Below are 26,631 nucleotides of genomic sequence, written 5' to 3'. Positions count from 1 at the left end.
AAGTTATTCCATAAATGTCATGTTTTAAAGCAACTTCATGTCTCATAGTTTAATGGATATCAATCATTTTAGATATCGGAAGCTTATTAGAAGACAGGAACCACACACTCATTCAATATAGAACACAGTGCCATATATCAGCAGTTAACTTAGTAAAAACTTAAATATGGTGATGATATACATCTCATCGGGCATAATATAATGCAAACCTATAAACAAGTCACTGATGGAAATTGGGAATCTCTGATAGTGCTATTTTGCTAACAGGAAATTGGGTTATTTTGTCATTTTGTAAATGAATCAGCAATTCCAGTGTTTCAGAACACTCTGTAACCTGCCAATTTCAAATGTGTCTTGATTAAACAGCAACCTTAAATGACTGTCTTTTAAGAGAAATTATCTTTTGTTAGCAAAAAAAGAAGGTAAATGAAAAAATGTACATAGGATACAATGTTAACAAGCAGATATAAAAATGAACTTCCTGGGTGTACCATGTAATCAATACACAAATAATCCAAAGTTCTACACTCACTCTATCATTGAAACACTAATTTATTTTCCTAGAGCCTAATATCTTAAATTACAAGAATAATATTTCCTTGTACTATATCCAAAGAAAAAAATATGACACTGTAGATTCCCTACAGGGTTCTAACAAAAAGTGTTATCCATTAACTATTATATAAAATTCTAAATTCCACAAATGTGCTTTGACACCCACAAATTACTATAAACTTAGAGTATTTAATAGGAAATCTAGTACAGGGAATATGAAAATAATAGCCCATGTACTCTGCCAATGTTCCAGTGGGAAGTCTTTTGGGATTTCAGAATAGGAAATGAGATGGAAAACAGATAAATAGGACCTATTATTGTCCCTACGCCTGCCCAGTACATTATAACTACTGATAAGTCACCCTATGACGTGTTTGCAGTTAAAATAATTTTGACTTATGAAAATAAAATGAGTTGGCACAGTTTTCATTTGAAACATCACTGACCTTTTTTCCTAATCAAAACCTTGTTTTTCTTCCTTTTTAAAAAATTAGTATTTGGTTCTTGGTTTCAACTAAAGAAATGGAATTAAAACATACACTGTTGGTTTTAGAAAACAGAAGGTTTAAAAATTTTATTTTTAACACTATGTTTTGTAAACAAAGGAAAATTTATTAATTTGTAAGGACTGGACATAGAAGTTATAATTAGGATTCTTTTTTTATAATTAGAATTCTTATAGAGTTACTCTTAGCTTCAATCTTTGCCATTTCTTCTTCCAGTGCCACATTTTTCCACTCAAAATTATAAAGCAACTTTACCACTCACTATCAAAGCCCAGTTTTTGCTGAGCTGAGGCCCAAGGAGTTATACAACCTGAGGAAGTGACTACAAGTCTACTTTGCAGAAAAATGCAAAAACACTAACTAAATATGGTTTTAGAAATTCCTTTTGTATAATTTTTCCTTAAGACACTTGTGATTTATAGTACTAATTTCCTACCTGTTTTGTAGTAAGACAATTCTGAGCATGTATACCCAACATATTATAGGTTTTGGCTTATAAATCATATGTATTGTACTAGAGAACTATGCTTATTACTATTAAACAAAAAGCAGAATTAAAAATATGAAAAATGTGGAAAGAAATTCTATTTTTCTCTTCAACTTAATAACATACATTAGTGGTAATATTTGTCTGAGGTATTCCTTCTGAAGGTTAAAAGCTTATTCTTGTGTTTTATTGCCCCACAGAGGCTGAAGGAGGAACTGCAACTACCGAAACTCTTGTCAGTGACCACACCTGTGAGAAGATACCTAGATGATAGGTAAAATGCATCCCATGCATTGCCTACTGAAAATCAGACACAAGTGCAAAGATAAGTTCTCAAAAGATCCTAATTTAGTAATAACTACTTGCTGCAAGATCAAGTTTCAAGTGCCAGAAAATAAATAATAAGAAGGGACCGGAACAACAGCATAGGGAAACTTTTAAAAAGTTTAAGACCTCAGGGGCCTCCCTGGTGGCGCAGTGGGTTGAGGTGCAACCTATGAAGCTGTCCGCGGCTACTGCAGCATGAGTTCAATTCCCAGCCAGCCAGGGAGCGGCCCACATGGCGCAGCGGACCTCTCCTGACTCACCCACTGCTCCCCTCAGCAGTGTTTTCAGTCCATCCGCCTGTTCTGTTCCCCACTCTGTCTCTGGTGTATCCTCTCACTCCCCACACCTCTGGCCTGTACCATAGTTCTTGTGTGCATAAATAAATAAATCTTAAAAAAAAAGTTTAAGACCTCAAATTTTGCTTGCTGACAAATCTAATCAATGAAGGAAGGAACTCCTTAAGGAACCAGAGAGGGAGAAATTTTTTTCCACTAAGGAAAAGGGAGAGGAGTTAATAAAAATTAAGAACCAATGAAGTACTTGTTGGAATTTTCTAAAAAAGCCTACTAGGTATATAGATTATCAGAAAAAGTACAGTAAGGAAGGAAAACACTCTACAATTGCACACAGACTTCCCTCAGATTAAAATATATTTTCTCATTTTTTAAAAAGTTTTATTTATTTATGCATATAAGAGCTAGGGTGCAGGCCAGAGGTGAGGGAGGTAAGAGGATTCACCAGAGACAATAGTGGGGAGCAGAACAGGTAGATTGACTGAAATACACTGATGAGAGGAACAGCAGGCAAGACAGGAGAGGTCTGCTGTGCCATGTGGGTAGCTTCCTGGCTGGCTGGGATCGAACTCGCACTGCAGTGGCTGTGGATAGCTTCATACTGCTGCTATTTAACCCCTGGCCCTATTTTTCTCATTTCTACCTGATCCACTTCCTCATCATCTCTGGTGAAACACTGGTGTCCTTTGAGAGCCTTCCCTTTCGCCTCTCCAAATTAGCTTCAGCTCTCAATCAGGTACCCTTCTGCTGTCATCCTACCCACTTCTTATCACCCTCTGAATGAAACTATTTTTTTTAAGCAATTGATATTACTGTAGTTCAGGAAGTCAAAGACTATTTTGATCATCTCATTTCCAGCACTTAACAAAAGACCTGCAATCTAGAATGCAGTCAATAAGTATATAGTGAACACATTCATTAACTTGATGAGGAAAATGAAACATATCTCAGTTTGCAGAGTAATAACAAAATTTGGGTTTGCATGAGGATCAAAGAGTCCATCTTGTAAAAGTGGTCTGATCAATACAAAGCTTTAGGTATTTAAGTTGAAAACCATGTTACTTGGAACATAGGAAATTCAGTAATTTTTACTAGGGAGGGAAGTCACATAGAGAGACAAACAAAAAATAACTTGCCTTGAGAATGCTGGACATATGATAGCTGTTCACCTTTTTATAGAATGAGAACAAGAAACTTTTTTAACCTGAGAAATTGAGACATTTCTACAAAGTAAAAACCCATGATAAAGATACTAACAGTACTTGGGACAGGTCACATTAAATTTTTTAAACATCGATGCTGAGACTATGATATTTATCTTCAGAAAGAGAAATTATTTTTGAAGTGAAAAATGTGGGCATCCCTGGTGGCGCAAGGGGTTAAGACGCAACCTAGGGAGCTGTCTGTAGCCACTGCAGCATGAGTTCGATGCCCGGCCGGGGAGCTGCCCACATGGAGCAGCAGACCTCTCCTGACTCACCCGCTGCTCCCCTCAGCAGTATGTTTTGGTGGATCTGCCTGTTCTGCACCCAAATCTGTCTCTGGTGAATCCTCTCACCCCCCCATACGTCTGGCCTGTACCCCAGTTCTCGTATGCATAAATAAATCTTTTAAAAAAAAGTGAAAATTAGTGATGGATTTGCAATTTTTCTTTCCTGCCTTAGAAATATAAAGACCTCAGTGGTTTATATATTTAAAAACTTTCAATAATGGTATTCAATTAAGTCATTAGGCTTGTCAAAGTTTTGTTTTCCTCAAATTCTGGAAATACGGGATGGTGTGGGTGTGATTAAAATGTGAAAGGTGAAACAATTTCCCTTACATTTTTAAAAACCTACTTTAGCGGCTCCTTGGCAGCGCAGGGGTTAAAGACACAGCACTATAGCCAGCCACTGCAGCACCAGTTCGATATCCATCCCCCCCCACCCGCCAGAGAGCTAACCCACATGGTGCAGCAGACCTCTCCTGACTTGCCTGCTGCTCCCCTCAATAGAGTATTTCAGTAGATCTGTCTGTTCTGTTCCTCACTCTGTCTCTGGTAAATCCTCTCATCCCCCACACTTCTGGCTTATACCCCAGTTCTTGTATGCATAAATAAATAAATCTTTAAAAATAAAAGCTACTTTAAAGCAAACTGTTCCTTATAATAAAGAAATGGTACTGTATCACTAGAAAAAAGAGCAAGATGCTTCGATATTTGTAAAATATGTAGTCTATATGGGATTAATGTTAAAGATAGCCATATATATATTTCACAGAATTTGTCACTTTTGGCATTTAATACCCTCAGACCAATGTTTTCAGACCAACAGTCACAGTATCACCTGAAAATCGGTTAAAATGTGAATTCCTGGATTCAACCGTGGTCTTAACTCAATCAGAATCCTTGGAGTTCTGTGTTTCAGCAAGTTCTCCAGGTGATTCCAATGTGTACTGAAGCTGGGAAAGGAGGGCTTTATATACTCAGTTCACCAAGTCTTTCTAGCTTACAAAGTGTAGAACAAGGGCATGCAAATCCTTATAAAGACAAATAAGGAAAGTCTCCTAGTACACAAGTGTTTGTTGATGAAATTAGGTCAAAGTAAAAGCCATAATTCAAAAAACACAAGAAAGTAAACAGTAGTTTTCCTAATAGTGGTATGGAACATTCATTTCTCAGGGGTTTCATGTTCTCAGGAGAAAATGTAATTATTTCATTCAGAAAAACAGACAACATGTACTATTTTGAAGAAAATTACAAAATTACATAGAAAATGACATTGAGTTTTAACATCTCAGTAATATATTTTAGGTTTCCATTTACAAAAAAAATGTTTCATGACTCCATGTCCAAAAATGAGTCAGAGTAAGATCGATGTTAATGCTTACCTTTCTTGGATCCCTTAGGCCTGGTCATATTTGTTGACGAAGACTTTACTAACTTAAGGGTATTTAAAAACTGATTGCTCAGTTAATTGCTGAATGAAGAGCTAATGCCTTTTTTTTTTCTTAATTTTATAATTTCAGGGAATTATTCCTTAGTATTTGGGCCTGAATAGGAAATAATTGTTGGTACCACTAAGTAGGTAAAAGGAGTATAATGGGGAAGGATGTCGGTTGACATTAATGGTAAAAATGAGAAATGTGAAGAAAGATTTTAACAGTTCATATGCTACATAGGCGCCATTACTGATAACAAAGGTTTTTATTCTTTGGTGAGTCAATTATAGTCATAAAATGCGGTGCTCCTGCAGATGAGGCGCAAACAATTATGTCTTAAAAAAGAATATGGCAAGAAACACTGGTTGGTAGGATGACAAAAAATTGTATGCTGAGGCTACTAGTCTACAAACAGTTTTCTGAAGTGGAAAATATCAATGACCCACAATAAAAATGTGGAACATGTCCGATAGGTTTTTCCTCTAGTTCATATTTGGAGGCAACTTGGACAGAATGGCTCAGTGGGGCCTGTCTCTCCTTCTTAACTGTTGGTATCATAGATGGGTTGGCAATATGTCCTGCAAGTCTGGTTCTGATGGGTCACATTGGGTGTCATTTAGTGAGCCCTACAGTTTTAGGACAATGCAATCTTATTACCACATCAAGAGGAACGAATTCAGATCTGGTCAGAGAAAAGCACCAACTACTAAACTTCAAGTAGAACTTGACAATCACTGCATTCTTTAACAGAAAGACAAACTTCTAAATAGTTTAGTGCCCAGAGAAAGTAAAATGTCCCCTAAACACTTGTGGGCAAAATGTATGTATCTGAAGAATTTGGATGGCCAATTAAAACTCTGTGAAATGCCATGAAACATTTTACAAAGTTATTAATTAATAACATAAAATTTTCACCCTCCAAATGCCCAAATTATCATTCAACAAAGACACATTTAATAACATATCAGAGAGAAAAGAAACATTAGTCTATTAATTTATACCCTGATTATGCCATTTATAATGTTGAAAATTTATAATTTCTTAAGTGCTTCTTTCCCCCTCTTAGAAAATTTTATAAATCCTAACCAAAAAATACTCAAGTATCTTTTTTTATATGAAGTTATAGAAATTGTGATCAGAGAAAACCTTAATAACATTCATTTATTAAAGGCAATGCCAGTTGTCATGGTAACCTAATCCTTACAAATATGACAAAAAGACAGTAAATGTGAAAATCTAAAAATAGCAACTTTCTTGAAAAAATAGGAGAATGGCTGTACCAAATAACTAAAATACAAAGTAAAAAGGCTACTTGTTTCTGCAATTTTAGAGTCAGCTATAAGCACCTGAAAAGGTCTGAATGTACTAATAAAGCATTTGGATAATCACTGTTATTAGAGTTAAGCCTCACAATTCAAAAGCAGACCTAATTACTTTATATAATTACATTCTTTTCACCATCCCCCTGACAAAAAAATAATAGCCAGCTCATCAAGATCTTTAGGCAACTGCCACTAATGACAAATGCCCAGGGGCCTAATCAAACTGGTTCCCAAGGCTGTGCATACAAGGTGTTGGTGTTGGCATATTCTGCATCTCCATAATATGGATGCCTCACTACAACTCGCCAGGATTAACATGAACCCATGTAATCATATGCTTCACCCTGCTCTGCCCCTTGAAGAGTTTCAACAAAACATAAAGGCATGGTAGAACAGCATAGATGGATACCTTTATAGAAGAGAACCACGATCTTCTGAAAGGCTTTCATGAAATGGATATTGTCGTAACAGTATTCCTGCACCTTCTGGAGAAGGATCAGCTCTGACTGGCCTTGGGAGCTGAACACAGCCAGTAGGGGAGCATATTGCTGGAAAAGAAGTGGGGAGGAAAACCGTCAACTTTCATGACAAATGCAGAGGCCATATCATGTCACTGGAATAATAGCAGTAGCCTGCCAGTTTGCTTAGAAACATTCACCTTTAGAATTGTCTTTTTATTATATAATATTGCAGCTAATCAAAATGAATGTTTTATTTGATTATTTTTCACTGTACCCATTGAGATACTAAATATGATTTTTTTTTTTAAAGATTTATTTATTTATGCATACTAGAACTAGGGTACAGAACAGAGGTGTGTGTGGGGGGGTGAGGATTTACCAGAGACAGACTGGGGAACAGAACAGGCAGATTGTCTGAAATACACTGCTGAGGGGAGCAGCGGGCAAGTCAGGATAGGTCTGCTGCACCATGTGGGTAGCTCCCTGGCCAGGGATAGAACTCATGCTGTAGTGGCTGTGGGTATCTTCATAGGTTGCCTCTTGACCCCTTGCGCCACCAGTGAGGACTCTAAATATGAAATTTTGACTGCATTAAAGATAACTGTTGTCAGGTTCTCTGGGACTACAGTGATGCTTCCTTTGTCAGTGGAGTATGGCTATACCATCACAAGAGAGGGGTTCTGCTTCCCCAGACATCCCAGGCCCCTTATTATGGGTCATCATTATGGTTATTTTCATATTATTCCTTTTGCTCCAAATGTCCTCGGCTTCTCATTACAGTCCCAACCTAAGATTCTAAGAGTCACTCAGTCCAACACTTAATCTCTTCCAATGAGCTTTCCCTGCATTATCTTTAACTTAGAGTCTACTTAGTTTACACTGGGTGGTCTTTGACTTCACAATTCAAGTATAAATTCTGAAGAGAGACTCTAAGTATTCCATTTATCTTAATGTAGTTTCATATGAAGATGAAAATCAACAAAAGCAAAAACATGTTTCCAGGCACAAAAATGTACAATTTGTACAACCAGCTGATTTCTCCCACCACTTACATAATTTTCAAATTCTAATGCCAATCTGCGGTTTCACTAAGAAATTTTGGTGTGTAGAAAAGAAAGAAAGCCAATAGTGAGATCACTACTTCTCTTTAACTTTTAATATTGGATACGACTATTCTGTGAATTTTCTGACATTATCTTTATCTTTTAAATCATTTATTTATTTATTTATTTATTTATTTATTTATTTATTTATTTATTTATACAAGCACTGGGTATAGTCAGAAGCACAGGAGGGTGAGAGAATTTACCAGAGCCAGGGCGGGAAACAGAACAGGCAGACTGACGAAATACACTGTTGAGGGGAGCAGCAGGCATGGCAGGAGAGGTTTGTCGCGCCATGTGGGACCCTCACCAGCGGCCGGAGATCGAACTGGCGCTGCAGAGGCTGCGGGCAGCTTCGCAGCCCACCACTTAACCGCTGCGCCACCAGGGGAGGCCCTCTGACATTATCTTTAAATAAGAACTTACCCTTGGATATTTTATAGGCTTTTACATCTGAAACATTTTAGGCAGTGACAAATTTGAAAAATAAAAATCAGGAAATATATGATTGGCCTGAGTCTGGGGAGGATTGTGGTTGGAAGTTATCTGTTACGCTGTTAAAAGTAGCAGCTGCAGGGCCACCCTGCAGGTGGTTGAGCAGGTGGTTGAGTGCTGTGCTGTGATGCTGTCTGTAGCCTCTGGGGTGCGAGTTCGACCCCAGCTGGCTGGGGAGATACCCACAAGGCACAGCAGACCTCTCCTAACTCGCCCACTGCTCCCCTCAGCAGTGTATTTCGGTCAATTTGCCTGTTCTGCTCCCTGCTCTGTCTCTGATGAATCCTCTCACCCTCCTGCACATCTGGCCTGTACCCCAGTTCTTGTATAAATAAATAAATCTCAAAAAAAAAAAAAAAAGGAGTAGCAGCTGCAGTTGACTGTGGCTGAGATTGCTCCTGGTTAAGATGCTGTACCTTCAGGTGCTTAAGAGCCTGCTCTGCAACAAGTTCTTCCTTCTTGTTCCATTCAACAGCATTCATTATACAGGTCCACAGAAGCCCAATAACTGCTGTTTCTGGAAGATCATTCCTCTTCATTTCTTCTTTAACATACAGCACCACCTAAATTTCATGGAAAAGGAAGTCAGAGAGTAACAGCATATGTGGGGTTTCCCTCTCTGTCTCAGGCACAGACACTAGTTTGGGGCATATGAAATATTCTGCTCAGTTCCCCTTTACCTGTATGGATTCTCAGATTACAAAATGAAGGAAAACACAAAGATTTCTTCTCAAAGTAGATTTATAATGTGTCTAAAAATTAAAAGGCTTGGTTGTGGCCAGGAATTGCTGAATAAGAAGAAAGAATCTCTGTTTCTTAGGAGTTACTCTTTTCCACACAACCCATTTGGGCCGGCATTGCAAGGATTACCTGTGCCATTTTGACTTTTGGGCTATGAAAAAAGCAAGAGTTTTTTTAAAGCAAGAGGGCAAGTGAATTTTTAACTCTGGCCTTCAACTTTATTATATCTCTTGAGGAATGATGTTTAACGGTTTGAACAAGTCCATTCTCAATAATTAATTTTTAAATTATTACTTCTGATGATCTTTAAGCTCCATTTCAGTGAAAGGTCAGTAAATAAACTGTAAAGGGACTGCAATTTTTCTTATTTAATACATAGCAATTCAGAAATACTCAATAAGTTACTTTCCCCTTAGAATTATGTTTAAATATGCAAATTTAACCTCAAACCTGATGGTATGGACTATAACTCTAAATTGTTGGACAATTTTTTTTAATTTTAAATTTCTTTGGGAAAATGTTTTTCCTTTTAAAATAAAATCACAAATGGAGGGTGATTAAAACCATAGGACATCTCAAATACACTATTTCATGGATAGTAAGATTCCCCCCCCCTTCCTTTCTACTTTATTGAAAATATATTGCTTTTTTTCCTGCCTCGCAGTGGTGTCAACAGTAGGTTAAGCAGCCTTTGAGAACATAAAGAGGCTTTGCAGCTGGGGATGCTGCAAAGAAGTATGTCCTTGTATCTGAAAACATCGTAATGGTTTTTGCCTTGCTTATTCCCCTATAGAAAATCATCTCAGGTTCTTGCTTGGAGAAAAGCTTTTGAATTTATTGCAGACCTTAATGCCATTAGACTTAAGGATATTTGTTGTTCTAATCGCTACCTGCTGGATAGCATCAGTCTGGAATTATCCAGTCTTAAACCAAATGTGGTGCCCTGCGGGATGTGGAGCATGAAGGGTGAGGAGGGTCAGCAATTCAATATCAGGTGGCAAAAAACTGACTGTTAATACAGTATTCACACCATGGGGTACACAGCTATTAAGTGTGGGATCAAACAAGTCACAGGTCCCCCTGTATTTTTTCTGTGATAGGAATTCAAAATCAACTTTTTCAAATTAAAGAAATAACCCTGCATATTAACACACACACAAAATACCCAGTGTTGATTTCAAATAACCACCAAATGTTTCACGGTATTATATAATCTGCAACAAGGTGGAAAAAAATATCACATAATAGGGTACACGTATAAAATGGTAAATCTATGACAGATGAAATATTTTGAGTATTGTAGCAGCCTGGTAAAGTAAATCATTTCTGTGGAAATAACCATTAATTTCTAGACTATCTTGCAGGATTCTAAATCAATATTATGGCATGGAATGAACTTAAATGGCATCAATAAGTGCATAAAGTTCACAGTAATAAAAAAAGGGAGGGTAAAGCTTATACAACACAGTCTGTGTTCTTCCTTCTTCCTCTCACTCTGCCTTTTGCAGGGATGTCAGCAGGTCATCTCTCACCTCCTTGATCGGGCATTCCTGAGAAAGACGTTCCTGCAGCTCCTTCTGCAATTCCTTCCTGGTGCCCAGGGACTGCTGGACTCGCAGGAAGTCGGACAGTTCTTTCAGACCTGCATCAGTGAAGTATTTAGCAAAATGATCCACACTCTGTCTGTTAACTGGAAAGAGTTCCTGAAATCAGAGAAAAGAAAAAGGAGACTTATGAGACAAACTTTTTAAATTTCAGCATGCGTAAAGGACAAAATTTTCATATTAAAATAGCACTTAGAATGTCTCATATTTGGAAGAACAGGGACTGATTTTCAAAAAAAAACAAAACATCTTGGGCATATTTCCTGAGTATTTGCGAAGCGCCTTCTAAAATTAGGCAGTTTTACACAAAAACTGCCTAATTTCTTTTACGAAAAACAACTAAGGAACATAGATAAATCACCATTACTCATTTTGAATGATATTTACCTTTTAAAAACTTTAATCAAATTCTAGCATGTGTAAATACCGAACAAAACTTGCTAAATTATATGCAAATAAGATAACTTTGAATGATATTTGGGTTGCTTTAAAATGACAAGAAAACACTGAAAATTATTGGAAAATCACACTGTTTCTTTAACTTCAAGTTAATATACAAAAGTCAGTTTGGATAATGCTGATATGATCTGAGATAATGATAGAAAAAACCACAGACAATTATCCTTTCAAGGACTTCCATTCACATTCTCAGAAAATGCTATTATTATTATTCTAAGTACTAGCTAAGGAACTACAGAGAATTTTGTTTTGGTTCATGACTGGGGCTCTCAATTAAGTTCATGACAACATCTAAGTCCACTCTACCAACTGTGCAGTGAATTATACAATTCTGCTGGAAATTTTAAAAAAGGGCAACACCAATATGATGGATGCTGTCATATTTTTACCTCATTTCCATTTTACTTTATACAGCTTGGCAGTCTCTGTAACACTTAGTCATGATTTAAACCTGTGAGACTTCAACACCCAACTATGAGATTAAGGCAATGTTCAAAGCTGTCATATTTTACAAACTGCTGTAGAATCTAAAAAATAGATCCAAACTTTCTTGCTTTCTTTGCATCTATGTGGTCTACGGCTATTTGGCTCCAATGAAAATCTCAGTAGAAATATCTGTAATGGGTTTGCCACCATGGAGAGGGACATGACCAAATTTGACTCAAATTTCAATATCCTCTATATATCATCAAATATATCATAAATATTACCATCCCAGAGTTTTCCTTGTTGAGTCATGAATTTCAAAATGTCAGAACAGAATTAGTGGGAGAAGCTATCAAACACATATTCATGTTAAAACAAACATTTCAGAATAAACTTTTTGAAGTTTATTTTGTGCTATGTTAAGAGGTCTTTTAAATTGGTGGTGGGGGACAGGGAACTAATTTAATTTTGAGTTTCTTTTATGAATCAAGATGTAGTAGACACTTTGCTCAGAACTGTGGAAAGTAGAACTATTTTTTTTTTTAAGATTTATTTATTTATACAAGAACCGGGGTATAGGCCAGATGCACGGGAGGGTGAGAGGATTCACCAGAGACAGAGTGGGGGACAGAACAGGCAGACTGACGAAATACACTGCTGAGGGGAGCAGTGGGCGCGACAGGAGAGGTCTGCTGCACCATGTGGGACCCTCGCCGACTGGCCGGGATCGAACTGGCGCTGCAGAGGCTGTGGACAGCTTTGCAGCGCAGTGCTCAACCGCCTGCACCAACAGGGGAGGCCCTATTTTTACTTTATTGTTATTGAAGTACCATTGTTCAAATCCTTGATAATGTTTTTTTGTTTGTTTTTTAAAGATTTACTATTTTTTGCATACAAGAGCTGGGGTACAGTCCAGAGATGTGAGGGGTGAGAGAATTCACCAGAGACACAGTAGGGGACAGAACAGGCAGACTGACTGAAATACACTGCTGAGGGGAGCAGCAGGTGAGTCAGGAGAGGTCTGCTTCGCCATGTGGTTTCTCCCTGGCTGGCCGGGGATCGAACTTGTGCTGCAGAGGCTGTGGATTGCTTGATAGTGAGATGCTTAACCCCTGGCGCCATCAAGGAGGCCCCTTGCTAATGTTTTAACAGTATAGGAATTTTCCCCTCTACTGAAGCACCCATGGTCCTCCTCCCAAGTCCATTGCGCTCTTCGACTGCATGTCCCTCACCACACTATCCTTCCTTCCCCTATTTCACCCCTCCCCCTCTGAAAGCAAAGATCCAAAGTCAGTTTTCAATGGTTGGTTTTAAAGTTTGTATTTGTCAGACCTTTTCTTTGGTTCTTCTATACTCCACATGTAAGTGTCACCATCTGGTATTTATTTTCTCTTTCTGGCTTATTTTATTTTTTTTAATTTATTTTATTTTTTAAATTTATTTTATTTATTTATACAAGCACTGGGTACAGTCAGAAGCGCGGGAGGGTGAGAGAATTCACCAGAGCCAGAGTGGGGAACAGAACAGGCAGAAGGACCAAAGTACACTCCTGAGGGGAGCAGTGGGTGGCAGGAGAGGTCTGTGCACCATGTGGGACCCTCGTCCGGCAGCCGGGGATCAAATCGGCACTGCAGAGGCTGCGGGAAGCTTCGCAAACAAGTGTTCAACCGCTGCGCCACCGGGGAGGCCCTCATTCTGGCTTATTTTACTTAGTGTCATCCCTTCCAGCTCTATCCATGTTGTACAAATGACATCAGTTTATCTTTTTTGATCTCTGAGTAATATTCCATTGTGTATTTATACCACATTTTTTGATCCACTCATCTGTTTGTGAGTACTGAGGTTGTTTCCGTGGCTTGGCTATTGTAAATAGTGCTATTTGGAAATTAGAAATTTATAAATGATAAACTGTCTTAACAATTTAAGGCAGCTTGACTCAAATTATGCAACCAGAAATATTTAAAAGTAGAGCTGTGTGGCCCCAAAGTCAATACTTACTCCATTATTCCATGCTGGCATTCAGCATTGAATTTAGGGAAAATGTAAAGTTTGATCTGAAGTCATGTTCCAAGCAGTATGTCCTCAAGCACATTATTTAGAAACTATATCCAAAGTCCTTATGAATGATTCATAATATATTAAAAACTATTCATCAAATTAAACTGAGCTGAAGTCCCTCTAAATCTTATCATGACATTTACTGGCTTGGATTGTGGTTTGCATTTGTTAGGAAATGCCTCCCTCTGGCACAAACCTCTATTATTCATCATAAGCTAAAGTCTCCCTCTTCTGTCTTTTTGTTCCTAAGTCTATTCCCAATACAACAGTCAGCGTGATCCCAGCATTGTACACAGTTCTGCAGAGAATTTCACCAAAGTTTCCCATCTTCCTTAGAATAAAAGCCATTCTCTAGACCATACAAGCCTTACTCTTACCAAATATTTTCTCTTGCTGTTCCCAACAAGTCATGCTTTAAACTCTTTGCCTGGAATATTTTCCCTATAGATGTCTACAGTGCTCAGTGCTCACTCCCTCACCTCTTAAATATCCCCACATGAATGTCGTATCATCAGTGGATAGGTCTGCCCTACCACTGAAAATTTTAACATTCATTCTGACATCCCTCAGCTATTTCCTACTTGTTTGCTTTGTAAAACTTTCACATTTTTTAAAGATTTTTTTTTTATTTATTTATGCATACAAGAATGGGGTGTAGGCTGCCAGAACTGTGTGTGGGGGTGAAAGGATTCACCAGAAACAGAGTGGGGAGCAGAACAGGTGGATTGAATGAAATATACTACTGAGGGGAGCAGCAGGTAAGACAGGAGAAGTCTGCTGCGCCATGTGGGTTAGCTCCCTGGCTGGGGATTGATCTCATGCTGTGGTGGCTGGTGATAGCTTGATAGTGCTGAGACTTTAAACCCTGTGCCACCAGGGAGGCCCAAACTTTTCATTTTTTGTATCACTATCTGAATTGCTTATTTAGTTTATTGCCTACTTTCCTGTACAATAAGGATCTGTTTGATTCCTTTCAATATCCCCAGTTCTAGAAAAGTTTCTGGCCAATATCTCTTTCATTGTTTCCTTTTCCAGCGATGAAGACATGATATCTCCCTTACCCCTTCTCCTCTCTTTCTTCTGTATTACAAAATGGGTAATTGCTAACTGCTGAGAATATGCTGTTTTTCCAAAAAATTCAGGAGAATTTTGTTGTATGCGTCATGAAATGAAAATTTTCTTACCGGCAGTGAAACTGACCCTCTAGTTCCCATTTATCTGCTGAGTCAAGTATCAGGCAGGCACAGTACCAGATGAGTCTGACTACCTTGTCTTCACAGAGCTTCCAGTGGAAACTGCCACCCATGCTTCTCATACCCTAAGTATATGCTGCTACAGAAACCTAGTAAGAACAGCTGAATGTGATTTTCCAAAAGGATATTAGTATGAAAAAAATTTATAGTGATCTAATTAAGTTAACCAGGCTTTGTTTATTGTCTTTAAGGAACCATGCTTTAAGAAATAGCAGTCTTTTGTGACAAGTTGTCTAAATTGCACCTTTGTCCTCCCAAACCATCCCTCCTTCTCTTTTAAAGGAAGATTAAGAGAGACCCCTTTCTATTTTGTCTGTCTGTAGGGGTAGAGAAGTAGACTGTGAGTGGCCTGAAATTTGGCATCCCACTGCCAGGCTTCTCAGCAACTTCTTTGGCCAATAGAAGATGAGTTTATAATGCATGGGGTGGGGGGGATTCCTTTAATCTCCTGTGTTCTGTGAGAATAGAATCATTCAGATGGAAGCTTCTCCCTCACCCTTTGTCCCAGAATGAAAAGTTAGGTAGAGCTCAGCTAGGACTTGCTAGAATACAGCTAATCCATAGCTAAGGACAAGCAATAAGTTAACTTCATAGGAACTTCCTCCCTCCTCAGCAACCTAATCACTTATCTTTTATGACTTTTGCTTCTATATACAGGATCACTCTATATCAAATTAAACTGACATCAAATTAAACTGACATCAAATTAAACTGTGTTGAAGTCCCTCTAAATCTTATCATGACATTGAAGGCAGGGAATTTTTCCATCCTGTTTTTTACTGACTGTAGCTACTAGGACCTTGCCTGACACAGAGCAGGCCCTCAATAAATACATGCTGGGTGGAAATTATTATTAGTCGCAAACTGATTAGAATCTAGAGTTCTTATTTTTCTTTTTTATCAAATTCTGAAGACTTTAAAGACATAAATTGGGCTTAAAGATAAATTTCAAGAGACAAAGGAATTTTAAGTGATTGAAAGTAGAAGTAATATAATTAAGATTATTTTCAGGTTTTCTAGCGGAAAAGAGACAGTTTGGAATTACGCCATGTAACAACATGCATACACACTGGAATATACTGGATGAGAAAAACATAAGAGACTAGCTGAAGAGACGATGGCAGAGGTATCTTATAATTTGAGATGCTGTCCTAGAATTGTAAAAACAATTTCATTTGGAGAAATCCCTGGCATCTACACAGCTGTTGACTTCTTCTAGCACAAAGAAATTGTAGGGAGCAGATAGGAATTATAAGGACAAAATATTTTTCTTCATTTTCTTTGAAAAGACAAGAATAGAAAAATAAAAAATATAATCAAGCAACGGTGATAATGACAGCTTCAAATTAACTACAATTAACTTGTTTGCTTTCTTACATAGCTAGGTATTTCTAAGGAATCTTGATATAAACAAGAAATCTTATTTAAATTCTTATTTTGTTAGCAAACTGACATGTCTTTGTGATTAGTAGTGTCCAATTCCAACTGAAGATATCACAAATGTCTAACTAGGTGGTAGAACTTTATTATATTAAAACTTTAAATTTCTATAGTTACTGGTTATAAAGAAAGTGTTAATTCTGATAAAATGCTAACATGTATTACTCTATCTATTTAAATGACAGATATTAAAATGGAATTAGTTTATCTGTCAATTATGCAGAAACAAAGGGGACCATTCTTCAATTCAACACAGACCCAGACAGTTTAGTCATGTATTTTATTATAGGCACTGCTGATGTCAATTCTACAGGTAGAACATTTTTCTTCCCTAGTAAGAAAATAACTCCTTTAAAGAGAAGATCATTAAATAGAAACATCAGAGAGCAGATTTGAAAAATGCTTATCAATTTGATGAGCAGCAATTAGAAAAGTGAGGCCTAGATCAGGACCAGCTCTCAAAGGATACTCTTCATTGTTAGTAAGCCCCATTTATGGTTAAATGATAAAGGCAACCTTTTCTACCTTTTTGCAATTTCTATACAACTTTCTCTTTTATTTATTTATTTATTTTAAAGATTTATTTATTTATGCATACAAGAGCTGGGGTACAGGCCAGAGATACGGGGGGTGAGAGGACCCACCAGAGACAGAGTGGGGAGCAGAACAGGCAGACTGACTGAAATACACTGCTGAGGGGAGGCGTGGGCAAGACAGGAGAGGTGGGTTGTTCCCTGGCTGGCCAGGGATTGAACTCGGGCTGCAGAGGCTGCAAACTGCTTCATAGTATGCTCATCATTAACTCCTTGTGCCACCAGGGAGGCCCCCACCTTTCTCTTTTAAACTAAGCTGAATCATTTCTTGAACAACTAAGCTTACTTACCAAAGCTGTGGGTCGAGAGGGGAGCAAGATAGGAGAGGGTGCAAGACTAGAACTTGGGGCGACAGTAGTGGGCAGAATTGTCTAAGATGTGGCACATTCATTTTCTTTTTTTTTCTACCTTCCTTTGACTACATATGAGCTACTTTCTTATAATTACTATGGGGATCATGTAAGTAAGGTGACAAAAAGAAGCTCTTACCAGAATAATATTTGTAAGTAAAATAAGGCACTTTCAAAATCAGCATAAAGGCAACTTTCACTTACATAACCTCTTCTCATCATGAATATGGAAATTTATTCATGTATCATGGATACTGACATCTTGACTTCACCCACTATCAATAAGAGGTATATTTTCTGATAAGGATTGAGAGGGGACAAAAGCATCACTATACAACTGGTCCAGACAACACTTACCAGCAGCCTCTTGTCTAAGTTGGCTTTTCTCAAAGAAGAGGTAACAGAGTTGGCATCTTTTTCTGCCATCCATGCTTTAAAAAGTTTTACAGCAAATGAGGCTGCAATGCCTGTTAAAAAAAAAAAAAAAGACATTGAGCTTCATTCCTTTCATAGGAATGAAACATGATGATGCAGTAGGTTTCCTGAAGTGAGTAAATGACTCAAAGATGTAATTTGCTACAAATTAGAAAGAAATGGATAGATTTGTAGGTACAATTCTGTTCTTTTCATTATTTAAAACAGAACATTTTCAAGGGAAAGGGAAAAAAAGGTGAAATATTTTTCAAAATTGGACTCCCTAATTCTAAGCTGGTATAATGGTAAATTTTTGTATTTATTTTTATCTCAGTCAAAACAGGTTCAAAGTCCAGAATTTTTAGTGTTTTTATCTCTATTTAACCCTGTTATTCACAATAATTCAGGTTTATAACAGGGATTCTGAGGTACGACAAATAAGTCATGAGACACAAAACTGAAATATCATTATGTCAACTGATTTACTGACAAATGATATGAGAAAGAATATTAACAGTGAGGTAGAAATAAAATTACAGATGAACATACAGCTGAATAAACTGAACAGTAAACATTACAAGTTATATATTTAGTATCTGCAACTGTTAATATTTAGCTGTATTTGCTTTAGCACTATGGCAATCTATTCTAATAAAATACATTCTTGATACATGTCAAAAGAAACAGCAAACATCACTTAGATTTTTAATGCAATTAGGAAAAATGCTATTTTCTATTAACATAATAAATATCTACTGTCTATATTTTACTTAGTTGTTTTAATTATAAAATAGCTAAAAATATAAATAAAATGCACTAAGTATGATGAAATCTTTTCAAGAAAGTACTTTAAAATGTCATGATATTAACAACACACTAGTCACTATTACACAGTATGAACTGTTCTAAATTTGGGGTATTTTAAGCTGAAAACGAACCCTTAAATATTACCACGTAACTCAATTTACTCTGCTCAGCTAAAAGAAAACTATAACCCATTTCACTGAAAACCTAAATAAGCTGGGACTTCACATTTGTAGGTGGAAAACGTCTAGTTCTTAGATTGCTTTATTTTATAGCCAAAGGATTATATGCATGCTTAATGAACTCAATGTCTTAAAATTTAAGTTAGATTCTAAAGCAGTTGTCTGATTTTCTTTTTAAAACTAAGAAAGTGAATAGCTTCAAAATGTGATCAAAATGAGTGTGTGATCAGTGTCTTGAGTGGTAACAGTTTAGAGCAATGGTCCTAGCCAGAGAAATAAATAACAGTTTTGGGGAGCAATGAGGAGCATGAAGGGGCATTTGTAGTTGCTCTATTAAATGCAGGTGGGTGCAGAAGCTGACATTTTCCATTTGAGGGCAAAAAGGTTAAATGTCTGACAGACCATAAAAAATCCTACACAAAGTATTTGTCCCCCAAATACCAGTGGCATCTCAGTGGAAAGAATGTTTTAGGCAAGACCATATTCAGTATATTTAATGTAGAAATTAGGTGTAACACCAAAAATTCTAGTTTTATTAGTCTTTACTTGTCTCTGTATAGGTGTGCCTAAGTTTCTTCTGACTTCCTAAAATAAATATAATTTTCCTATTGTTTGAAGACACAAACACACGCACATTCTGTTCCATGGAGGATGGGTAAGTCGTAGAGAATGCTAACAAAAGGTACTGGCATTTTCCGAGCTATCTGTGGCTTCGATTTTGTTTGACATGTAAGAAAACATGAGAGTCACTACCTTCTTTGACTAAGCTGTCGGTGAAGAGACTGGTGAGGATGGTGGCAGGAAGGGTGCCGTTGCCCAGCAGGATGCCTGAGAGCATTGCCAACTTTGTCTGCTCTGTTTCAGAAAAGGCTTTAAGGAAGAGGAGAAGCTGTGGGTCAAACAAAAGAAACCATGTCTATAAAGCAAAGGACTAACGTAGGAAAATAACAGGCTGCACACCCATGGCTAGAGGTCCATGACTAGTAAGTCATACACAAAGTATAATAATAGTCACTGAAAATACAGACATACACTCAATTATAAACTGGCAGGGATGGACAGTGACTTCGTCAGGAATAGTTCCTTTCCTCAAAGTTTATGATACATATTTATAGATAACATTCATGGGAAGGAAAAGAAACACTTGGACAACAGTGTGAATAGATTACATAATAATTTGCATTTGACTTTGCATATGACAAAGGATATTACATAATGAAAATAAAGTTTTCTGAAATACCTTATTGTCTTTCACATTTTTTCATTTCTTTGGATGTTCTCACACCTCTTCCTCCACAATACATCTACCCATTTTCTTTAGGTTTGTTACAACAAAACAAACTGGAGTCAATGATAAGCTTTGACATTCAGTATATACTTCTCTATCTTCACAGCATCCAAGACTCCTTAAAACAAGACTTTGGAGTATAAAAAGGGTTTCCTATGTTCTCATTGCTCTTTTTAAAATAGTGAGATTCAAACTTAGTATTTTTTGAATCACTCACTGTGACCATCAGCCCTGATGAGGATAATAGAGGATGAGATCAGGGAACAGCAGGATGGGGTAGAGTTAAAAAAACTTACAAAATCTGACCTTTAACTCTTATTGTAAAAATTATGTTACAAGTAAATAATAAAAAAGCCCGCAAAATAAAAATGTCAACACTACTTGTTTAAATATAGTATTATACTCTTAAAGATTATATCATTCTTTTAAAATATCCACATTGCTCACTTAAATTTATTTATTTATTTTAAAGATTGATTTATTTATGCATACAAGAACTGGGGTACAGGCCAGTTGGGGTAAGAGGTGTTGGGGGGTGAGAGGACCCACCAGAGTCAGAGCAGGGAACAGAACAGGAAGATCGAATGAAATACACTGCTGAGGGGAGCAGTGGGTAAGCCAGGAGAGGTCTGCCCTGCCATGTGGGTCAACGCCCTGGCCAGGGTTTGAACTCGTGCTGCAGCGGCTGCGGACAGTTCCATAGGTTGTGTCCCAACCCCGCCGCACCACCAGGGAGGCCCGCTCACTTAAATTTAAATAACTGGGCAACATCAAAATCAAATGATACATGTATCGCAGTTGCTTTCTTTTTAAAAATAGATATGGATATAATGTGAAAAATAAATCACTCTTGAAAGCATATTTATCACACAGATGAAACAGTTAAGGATGATTTCAAGGTTCAAATGAGCTGAGAAGTAAAAACATGAGTGATAATATTAGACAAAGTGATGTTTAACTTATCGAATGCTTTAACATCATTTGCTTTATAATATCTATTATCTATTTAATCAAGCACTTTTTTTCCTGAATACCTACCAATGTAATGGATTACATTTTTTTCCATTTAAAAATTTTCACATTATAAAAAGTAATATATGATAGTAGAAAAAAAAATCTGACAACACAAGATATTAGAAAAAAATCTCTAATCTTACTCTATAGAATAAATATTATTAATAGTTTGATGTATGTTCTTCCAGATTTTATTCTTCTTTTTAAAAATATTTATTTATTTATTTATTTATTTATGCATAGAAGAACTGGGGTGTAGGCCAGAGGTACAGGGGCTAAGAAGATTCACCAGAGATAGAGTGGGGAGCAGCAGGCAAGACAGGAGAGGTCTGCCACGCCATATGTGGGTTAGCTCCCTGGCTGGGTATTGTACTCAGGCCACCTCAGTGATAGCACTGTGACTTAACCCCTAGGCCACCAGGAAGGCCCCTCCTCCAGATTTTTAAATGCACTTAAATGTTTACACATTATAAATAACTACATGTGTATAAACCTATTGTTTTACAGAATTATACAATTAGTAATAACTAAAATTTGCTAAGTGAAGCAGATAATCTCCTGAACACTTTATTTGTAGTCACACTTAACAAAAGCCATGATCTCATTTTACAGAAAAGAAAACTGAGGTCCACAGAAATTAAATAAACTCCTTAAGGTTAAACTACCATAAAATGGTTGCTCTGCATCCTAATATTTCACTTAACAATTTATCATGAACATGAATCAATTCCGGTGGCTGTGCCTCATTCTTTAAAAGACTGCATAGTATTCCACTAGATGGCTACATCATTATTCAGTTATTCCATCTTCCACTAACATCTACTTAGATTATTTCTCTATACTCTGATGAGCAACATTATAGAGTTTTATGTACCCACGATGAATGACTGCTATAAATGGGAACGTTTGATGACGAGGAATATGAATTAAAAAAAAAATCCTATTGCCAAAATATTTATTATATATAGAATCACTTCTTTGAACGGGAGGAAAGTGAGAAAGTAAATAGCAAAGTAGATGTTATGTTGTTCATTTAGCCCTGTGATTTACAATTTAGTCAGATATCTAAAATTGGAAATAATGACAAAACAGCATATAGATATATACCATGTTGATGTACAGACTGCTTTATGAATCTACTGAAATCAAAAATTAGAAAAAGGAACATGTTGCAGTAACTGAAAAGTGAGCTTCTTTAATAAGTTGCTGTTTGCTTGGCTACTAGTTAGAGACCAGTTACTATAATAAAGACCTTATGTTACTTCATTTATTTGAAAAGAACCATAAGGTATATACTCTCATTGCAGCTATTTTACTGATGAGAAAAATCACTAAAATTTATACCTGTATACTCTAAAAAATGTGCTCTTATCCCCTTTACTAAAGTGTATCTGCTAAAATTATAAAATTTAACATGTATTAGCTGTTGTGCTATGTGCTTTCACTAATTAAATCTAATTATCTTGCATTCCTAATTATCTTGTATACTAATTATCTTGTATTCCTTCCTTGTTATATTTATTTTTACAAATTTGGACTCTCTAGCCTGAAGCTTCATGAGGTCAGAGATCATATTCTAAAAAACTGCATAAAACATACTATCGTAATTAAATATAAATTAAATAAGTTTAGACTAATCATACATTTCTTCTTTAAGCTATTAGCTAATACTCTGTCACCATTACTCATTCAATAAACATTTATTAAAAACTTGGTATGTCCATGGTATTTCAGGACTATCATTATTTATGAGAAATTTTGTCATTTTCCATCTCATCACTTTAAAAAGAGAAGGCATTACATTTGAATCTTTACCTTTTTCATTTCATCCTCAAATGCCTTTTCCAAATACTTATATCTCCTGATGAGTTTATTGAAGACCTAAACATAAAAAAAAAAAAAAATCAAATATTACATAATTTCAAAAGACAAAAAGAGTTGGAAAGACTCACCATAATTACAACATGAATCTATAGTAATAAAAATGTGTGGTAAAACACACTCATACTGATATAAGCGTTTCAAAAGTAATTATGATCTAGGAGAAAAGTAGGATCAAAATGCACATGTAGAATAAAATAAATTCAGTCAGGATATAAAAGGTGAGTAAACAAAAACTGATGAAACTAATTTTTAATCTGTGAAATGCAGAGATTAAAAATAAATGAAATGATGTGCCTCCCTGGTGGCGCAGCGGTTGAGCGCTGGGTTGCAAAGCTGCCCGCAGCCTCTGCAGCGCCGGTTCGATCCCCGTCTGCTCCCTGGCCACCGGAAGAGGGTCCCACATGGTGCTCAGACCTCTCCTGCCGCCCGCTGCTCCCCTCGGCAGTGTGCTTCGGTCCTTCTGCCTGCTCTGCTCCCTGCTCTGGCTCTGGTGAATTCTCTCACCCTCCCGCGCTTCTGACTGTACCCAGTGCTTATATGTATAAATAAAATAAAAATAAATCTTGAAAAAAAAATAAATGAAATGAAAGGGGTTACAGGTATCACATATATAACAAATATGATGGAGAGGATAGCTACAACTGGGTCAGTAAAATTTTAGGCTCTTTTCAGTGGGAAACATTTTACTATTCAGATGAATTAGATATTTCTGTTTTCCTAAGCATATTTTGAAGCCTTCACACCCAATATCACTGTTTGGAGACAGAGACTTTAGAAGATAATTCAGGTTCAATGAGATCCTCAGTGTCTGATATGACTGATTACCTTGTAAAAAGAGCCAGGAAGATAGTCTTAACCAGAAGTCAAAGTGGACAGCACTATGATCTTGAACTTCCCAGCTTCTCACACTGTGAGAAGTAAAATTCTGTTGTTTAAGCCACCCAGTCTGTGGTATTCAGGTATGGCAGCCCAAGTAAGCTAATACAATGTTCTCAAATATTATTTTAATAACTATAGAAATGCTTTTGGAACCTAGACCCTTTCTTTTGCATTCATGTGATGATATAATTTAAAACTCTAAGTGTGTTTGTTTATTCCTTAAAATAATCAAGATGTAGCCCAAGAGTAAAAATGATAGTGTTGCCCTTTATGGAAAAAGAATAATGAGCCAGGCAGGGAACTGATACAGAATAAGAAAAGACAATAACTTGTATTGAAAGCTTATACTATACATTTGATTTTTAAGGCACTCACATATTCCTCAACATGCTTATTTGCATGAGAAAGTAATCTAATCCAACAAGGATTATCTAGATCTTCACAGGTGAATGTCTATATATCAAAGCAAAAGTCATCAAATTATGAAAGTACTCTCTAAACTGATAACTTACAAAGTTATTGTCACTCAAATATTTCTTTCCACTTAATTTTTCTTTCCTTATCTATCCCATTGATCAAGTTTTTCTCTCAGTCTGTAAATAAACAATTTTTAAACTCAGAAAACAAAGTATCAAAGGATCTGTCCGTAAACATACATATGAAACATACATATGAAAAAAACATACATATGGAAAAAAAATCTGTAAAAAGAAACAATTCTATTTACAGATAATGAAGAGGCAAACTCTATATTTATCTTTTCAGGTTTATGAAAATAGTAGAGGAGTGATTTTTCTTCCAAGTCTTATTATTTTTCTTTTCTAGTTAAATACCTCTCATAAATAATATACCTGTAATTTCTCTGAGGAAGGTAAGGGAGGGATTAACATCATTATTTGGCAGATCTGGAAATTGCTACTGTGTATTAGAGCATGAATATAACTCAGAAGTCCTGATTCTCAGTGAACAAGGTCTAAATTTCCTAAAAAGTGAGTGGGACAGTTAAAACACCAGTTTTTGAGCTGGATATACATACTTCACCAAACTATTTAATTAGCACTCCTTTGATTTACATTCTTATCAGTCTTTGATAGTACTATAAACAATACAAAGACAGGAAGCATTATAAATGGAATTACTAGATCCAAGAGAATATGTAGTGTTAGTTTTGAAAGGTATTGAAAAACTTACTTTACTAAGCGTTGGAGTATTTATTGATAAATGCCCCTAGCAATTGTATGAGCATCTGGTACCCCAGTCCCTTAAAGGTGAGAGGTATTAAAAAAAAAATACTACCTTTGCAGATGCTGATTTAGTGACCATTGTTTTATAATGAATGTAACTGTATGTCTTTTCATATGTTTTAGATAATTAGCCTAGAGTTTTTTTTTTTTTTAAGATTTTATTTATTTTTGTGTAGAACTGGGGAGTAGGCCAGACGTGGGAGTGTGTGTGTGAGAGAGAGGATTCACCAAAGACAGAGCGGGGAGCAGAACAGGAGGATCTACTGAAATATACGGGTGAAACTGGAGAGGTCTTCTGTGCCATGTGGGTTAGCTCTCCGGCCAGGATCGAACTCAGGCCATCGTGGTGGGCCTTCATCTTGGTAGCACTGAGCCTTACTTAACCCCTAGGTCACCAGAGACACCCCTATAAAGTTTCTGAACCTAATGTTTCCCTTCTAAGGCAACAATCTCTCTCTGACAGGCTCTACCTGAGCATAGTTTCGGATGGTTTCATGATCTTCATTTGCTGAAAACACACAGTGGTTGGTCATCTTGGTCTTGTCACCATCATCTATGCGTGTTCCTCCAGGGGCTGAAAAGAGAAAAGTAATTACAGTTAGGACAATACTGAAATGCAGAACACATCAAGAAGAACATTAAGGAGAGACATAAAACCCAAGACCACACAAAAGTTCATAAAAAGATGGGAAGGTTTAGATGTTGTTATGTATTTTTTAATGTTTCTAATGTAGTGTAAATTGATAGCTCCATTTTATATCTCACCTTAATATGTAAGATTGTTCCATATCCTTGCCTGCACTAGATGCCATCATTATAAGTATAGTTCTTTCCAAAGAATGTGCTTAACAATGTAAGCCACAGAAAAACATTTACTCAGTAAATTTTATCTGATTATTTCTGATGCAGTTTTTGATGTTTGCCACATCAGGCATTGCTCATTTTTCACATTTCATAATACTTTGCTGGACGCCAGTTTATCAAGAGTAGGACTGTCCAGGCTGGTTTTTATAGTTGATCTTGCTGGTTTCTCCTTAAGTAGATATTAAACCTGTTTTGTTCTCCACTAACCCAATTACCCATGCAGAGTTGAGTAGGATATGCTTTGACTCCTTGCCATTTGCATTTTATTATCCAGTGGCTACACAGGCTAGGAAAATGAGTATTTTATTCTCTCAACTTTTCCCCCATAGTCTGAAAGTATTGTGGCATACATTTACCAGAACAAAAGAAAGCCTTTCTTCTATGACTTTCTTCTATGGCTTTCCACTCAAAGGCTTCTTCTGTAAGTTTCAATGGTGACCATTGCAAACATTGTTTGATTAGAAAAGCACATCAGAACTCCAGGTATTTTTGTTTTGTGATTCTACTTCATTGTATTTAGGGTAGAAGGCTAGAGCCGACCATGTTAGATTGAGATCTTTCATATATTCAACAAATATTTTTGAGTATATATTTGTACTGGTTACTGTGCTAGGCACTAAAAATACAATAGTCATCATAGGCAAATACTCTTTATTCAACTGTATG

At 36.6% G+C, this 26,631-nt stretch overlaps 1 protein-coding gene across 2 annotated transcripts in view; it reads right to left on the bottom strand.

Moving 5' to 3' along the window:
- Positions 1–26,631, bottom strand: part of BZW2 (basic leucine zipper and W2 domains 2) — a 55,978-nt gene that overhangs the window by 1,277 nt on the left and 28,070 nt on the right. For both annotated transcript variants that reach the window (XM_037508453.2, XM_037508461.2), the window contains exons 4-10: positions 25,572–25,675; positions 22,910–22,975; positions 19,546–19,681; positions 17,750–17,859; positions 10,742–10,912; positions 8,885–9,031; positions 6,819–6,957 (exon numbers count right to left, since the gene is read on the bottom strand). In XM_037508453.2, the coding sequence (XP_037364350.1) occupies positions 6,819–6,957; positions 8,885–9,031; positions 10,742–10,912; positions 17,750–17,859; positions 19,546–19,681; positions 22,910–22,975; positions 25,572–25,675 (873 nt within the window). The remainder of the gene's footprint in view (positions 1–6,818; positions 6,958–8,884; positions 9,032–10,741; positions 10,913–17,749; positions 17,860–19,545; positions 19,682–22,909; positions 22,976–25,571; positions 25,676–26,631) is intronic.

Source organism: Talpa occidentalis, unplaced genomic scaffold (assembly GCF_014898055.3).
Source record: "Talpa occidentalis isolate TD23 unplaced genomic scaffold, MPIMG_talOcc4v2.1, whole genome shotgun sequence".
Classification (NCBI taxonomy): Eukaryota; Metazoa; Chordata; class Mammalia; order Eulipotyphla; family Talpidae; genus Talpa; species Talpa occidentalis.
Note: the sequence above shows the minus strand (reverse complement) of the source record. Positions and strands in the feature narration are given on the sequence as shown.